At 58.6% G+C, this 4,280-nt stretch overlaps 1 protein-coding gene across 2 annotated transcripts; it reads right to left on the bottom strand.

The window, feature by feature from the left end:
- Nucleotides 1–1,051: 1,051 nt before the first annotated feature.
- GGT6 (gamma-glutamyltransferase 6) lies at nt 1,052–4,049 on the bottom strand. 2 transcript variants are annotated; one of them, XM_008568654.1, is made up of 4 exons: nt 3,898–4,049; nt 3,081–3,283; nt 2,879–2,992; nt 1,052–2,576 (listed from the first exon to the last, which is right to left on the bottom strand). In XM_008568654.1, the coding sequence occupies exons 1-4, from the start codon at nt 4,047–4,049 to the stop codon at nt 1,537–1,539; spliced, it is 1,509 nt and encodes a 502-aa protein (XP_008566876.1). In that variant the 3' UTR covers nt 1,052–1,536. The 2 variants fall into 2 exon arrangements, with proteins under 2 accessions (XP_008566876.1, XP_008566880.1); XM_008568658.1 differs by lacking the exon at nt 2,879–2,992.
- Between the last annotated feature and the right edge of the window lie 231 nt (nt 4,050–4,280).

The raw sequence follows: 4,280 nt of genomic DNA, 5'->3' as shown, positions 1-4,280 counted from the left end.
AAAACATTGTTAATAAAATTCAATAGGTTATACGATACTAATTTGAGGAGGTGGTCAGGGAAGGCCTCTATGAGGAGGTGACATTTGGGCTGAGAGCTGAGTGACAAGGACTCCTCCCCCATTCCCCAGGGCTAAGGTCTAAGAGGGGACAACCCCCCAGGCAGAGGACACTGCAGCTACAAAGGCCCCAGAGCTGGAGGGGATGAGGTAGGTGAGAAGCATGGCTGTGTAGGACCCCAGGCCAGGGTCAGGAGTTTGGATTTCATTCTGAGTGTGATGGAAAGTCACTGAAAGGTTTTAAGCAGGGGCAGAACTTGATCAGCTTTACACCTTAAAAAGATTATTCTAGCAGCCGTGTGGGGGATGGAGGGCAGGCACACAAAGGTAGGAGCAAAAAGGCCAGTTAGAAACAATGTGGATTGGACCTGCGTACTATGAGAACTGGTCAGATTCAGCCTAATTTGGAGCTGGTTGGGGCAGGTGATGGATTTGGATGTGGAGGGAGAGGATGAGAAAGGAATGGCAGGTTTGTGGCTAAAATAACTCGGTAGATTGTGGCACCATTACTGAGCTGGGGAAAATTTTTCTTTGGGGAGGGGTGGAGATGGTGCGATCATTCTATTAAATCAGAATTCTATTAAAGTAGAGATGCCTTTTACAATGGGGGACAGGGGAGAGCTATTGGCCACCAGTGCTTCGTGACTTGAGAAGCTGTTTCTAGAAGGTTGTGCCCAGAGAGCCCTCAGTCCTAGGAGGAGATCAGGGCCAAACTCAGCCTTTCAATTCCACACACCCAGATCCCGCACCTTTGTACCAGGGCCCTGGGCACCTCCTGCTCACTCTATTAACTCCTTCCCTGCTCTGCTGTCTGTTCTGGAAGGCAAAATTAAGAGGTTAACCTTGCACATATGTGCCCTAGGAGGAAGCTGAAGACGCCAGCCCAGGCTCTGCCCCTCCCTGGGTGTTGGTTACCTGTGTGGCCCTGGGGGAAGCCCTGACACCAGGTGCCTCAAAGACAGATGGGAAATTAACCAGGAAGCAGGAACGGCAATTGGTGTCCAGGATTTTTATTCCACTTGATTTTTATTCTGTTTCCAGTCCAGGTGAGGGAGATCAGCAGAGGGTGGCCTGAAGGGGAGGATGGAGATGCCAGCAGTACCCTGGACTCGGCCAGTCCTGTCCCAGGGGGCCCAGAGGCTAGGCAGGGTCTTGGCATTCTTCCATCTGTTCATCTCAAAGTTGGATGTGAATTTAGGACTAGCGCCAGGCCCTGTTGCTCTTTCCCAACTATCTGCAGCTTCCTTAGCTGCAGTCAGAAATTCCATCCAGTGGGGGTGCTTTGAAGAATGATTGAGCTAGCCTTGGATGTCAGAACTCGAGTCCAGGTTACTGACCAGGCTAGGGGTTGGGGGCCTGAGCCCGTGTGAGCACGTCACAGATACACACTCTTTATGCACTTCATTGCCGCTGGGTCTGCTCTGCTCCTGCCCCAGGCTGGAGACAACACTGCTCCCTGCCAGACCCCTTCCTCTGCTGTTAGAATCCCTGGAAGGGGCAGCAGCCACTGGGGACACTGGAGACATGGGCATGCTCTGCATGGGCTGCCACTTGGAGCAGGGTCCCTTGGCCACAAGCGCTGGGCCTCTCTGTTGGTCCTTCCTGGGCCTGGTGCTGGTGCTGGGTCTGCCTATGGGGCCCTGCCAGATGGCTGAGCAAGGCGTGACTCGTGGCTCTGGTCACCTCAGGGGTTCCCGAAATCACCAGCCCCAACACATCAGCTTCTGTGTCATCTGGGCTGCCACGGAAGATGAGAGGGCAGGCCCACGTGCCGGTTGCAGACCTGGCCACCAGGTTGCTGAGCAGAACCCCAGTGCTTGGGGACAGGTGTCCAGAGCCAAAGGAGCTGTTGAGCGAGGAAGTAAGAAGAAGCATGGAGCCATTGCTGTCCACAGTGGCCAGAACGCTGCTTGTGGGGGTCACAGCAGTTTGCATGAGCGATGGGCAGGGGTCAGGGCTGGGCCTCCCGGAATGAAGGGCCACCTCCAGAAGTGCCAGCAGTTCTGGGCCAGCTGAGGGGCTGGGAGTGGTGAAGAGGATGCCCTGGGGCACAGGTAGCTGCAGTGCTGGCTCCAAGGTGGGCATGGGCCCGGCTGAGGGTACCTCCAGCCCCAGGTCTCTGACCAGCAGACTCAGTAGAGCATTCCCAGCAAGGTGTGGGGTGGGGATGATTGCCGCCCTGCGTAGCATGGCTGCCAGTTTTGGGTTGGTGGCTCTGGCCCCGGGACCCAGGGGGGTCCCGTTGGCCTGGCAAAGCAGTGGACAGAGGGCCTTTGTGCCCTGAGTTTCCAGGGCCCTTGCCAGGGGTGCGTCCACCAGGAAGCCCTTTTGAGCCAGCGTAGTGGGGCCCTCCAGCAGGCGTGGCCAGGGCAGGCGGCCGAAGTGTGTGTGCAGCAAGTGCAGGGTGGGCAGGGCTGTGGGCAGCCCCAGTCCGGGGGCCAGGGTCCGGACTGGGCCTGATGTCAGGGCGGTTGAATTGCCAGAGGAGCTATTGTGGAAGAGGCCCCAGAACGTGGCACCTGGGGGGAGACAAAGTGGCACACAGGAGTCAGGGGCACTCAGAAGCCCCAGGTGAAGGGTCACTGACTTGTTTGAGGTAGAAGTTACTGACTGAGCCCAGGATTAGGAGTTACTGACCGGGCCTGGGGTCAAGATGACACAGACCTGGGGTCAAGGGTCACAATTTAGGGTTGGGGCCACTGCCCAAATCCTAGGTCCTGTTCACTAATCACCTTGAGGTCAGGGCCACTGACTGCCTGAGTTCCAGGTCACTGCCCAGGCCCTGAGTTGGGGTTGCTGCCTGGGGTCATGGGTCACTGACCTAGCCCTGTGGCATGAGGATGTACTACCGCTAGGCACAGGGCAGCTCCAACTCCGGCATCCACGACGTTGCCTCCAGCAACAAGCAGCTCTTGGCCCATGTGGGTGCATGTGGCTGCAGCAAGGAAGGGACTGTCACGGGCAGGGGCCTGGGACCAGTGACCCATGACCCCTCCCCTCCCCCAAGCTGCCCCAGCACTGACCTGCCGGGCTGATGATTGCGCCATGGTGGTAGACGCCGGGGCGATGGGTGTGTCCCCTGGGTGGAGGGTCCCCAGAGCCCAAGCTTCCTGTGGAGCCACCCCTAGTTTGGAGCTGCCACACAGCCATGGAGCAGCCAACAGCCAGTAGCAGCAGGGCTGCCGCTAGTCGGGCCCAGGCTCCAGGCAGCCCGCCAACCCTGTTCCTGCAGAGAGGGGTGTCCTGAGCCAGGGCCAGAGAAGGGGAACACCCAAGAGCCCCAAGAGAACCCAGGGAATGTTTTCCCAAAGGGCCTGATCTTGCAAGAGGAGTACAAGTTTGCCAAGGCATAAAGGGCTTCCAGGCAGAGGGCACAGCATGTACAAACACATGGAGATGGGAAAGAGTGTGGGGAAACTAAGGATGGCACAGTAGGGAGTCTTTGGAGAGGTCAGAGAGGCAGGGTGGAGCCAGATGGGAGGGAGACCTGAGGGGGGCTGGGTAGGCAGGAGGAAGGGACCAGGGAGTGGGGCACAGCCAGGCCTCGACCTGCCGAGCAGGTGCCTCCTGCACCAGGGGTTGGGGGATGGGAAGCTTTGACAGAGCAGCAGATAGAACAGGGGCTGGCTTGGTACAAATGTCCCTTCAGATGCTGAGACTTTTGATTGACTGGCTCAGGCCAGGACTAGGGCTGCAGCCTAGGTTTCCCACCATTCACCCAGAAAGTTCCTGGAGCTAAGCCAAGCATAGGGTTGCTCAGCCCCCCACTTAGGGACTCTCAAGAGAGGGACTGCCAGCCTCAAGCCTGAGGAACTGGGTGGCCAGACCCCCCTGACTCACCCAGAGGAATCCTGGGGCCTCCAGGGGCTGAGAACCAGTGGCTCTGATGTCTGATCCTCCTCCTTCCCCTCTTCCTCGTCCTCCTCTGACTCCAAGCTCGCCTCCCAGAGTAGCAGCTTCTGGTAGAGCACAGGCTCTGCTGGGGGTTCCATGGCCCCTGGTGCCTGACCCTGCCCTCCTGCCGCCGGCCTGCCCAGCTGAGTCTTGGAGGCCCTGCCCAAGCCCTGCCCAAGCGGGGCGGTGGGAGGTGGTGTGGCCTTGGGGAAGGAAGGGAGGTGGCGGAATCTAGAACAGGTCTGGGCAGGGTGTGGGGCCAGGAAAGCAGCCTGTGAGCCTGTCCCATTAGGACACAGGGCCCAAGGGGCTCTCATGACAGGGTTCCC

The sequence above is a fragment of the Galeopterus variegatus genome, unplaced genomic scaffold, assembly GCF_000696425.1.
Source record: "Galeopterus variegatus unplaced genomic scaffold, G_variegatus-3.0.2 Scaffold25, whole genome shotgun sequence".
Classification (NCBI taxonomy): domain Eukaryota; kingdom Metazoa; phylum Chordata; class Mammalia; order Dermoptera; family Cynocephalidae; genus Galeopterus; species Galeopterus variegatus.
Note: the sequence above shows the minus strand (reverse complement) of the source record. Positions and strands in the feature narration are given on the sequence as shown.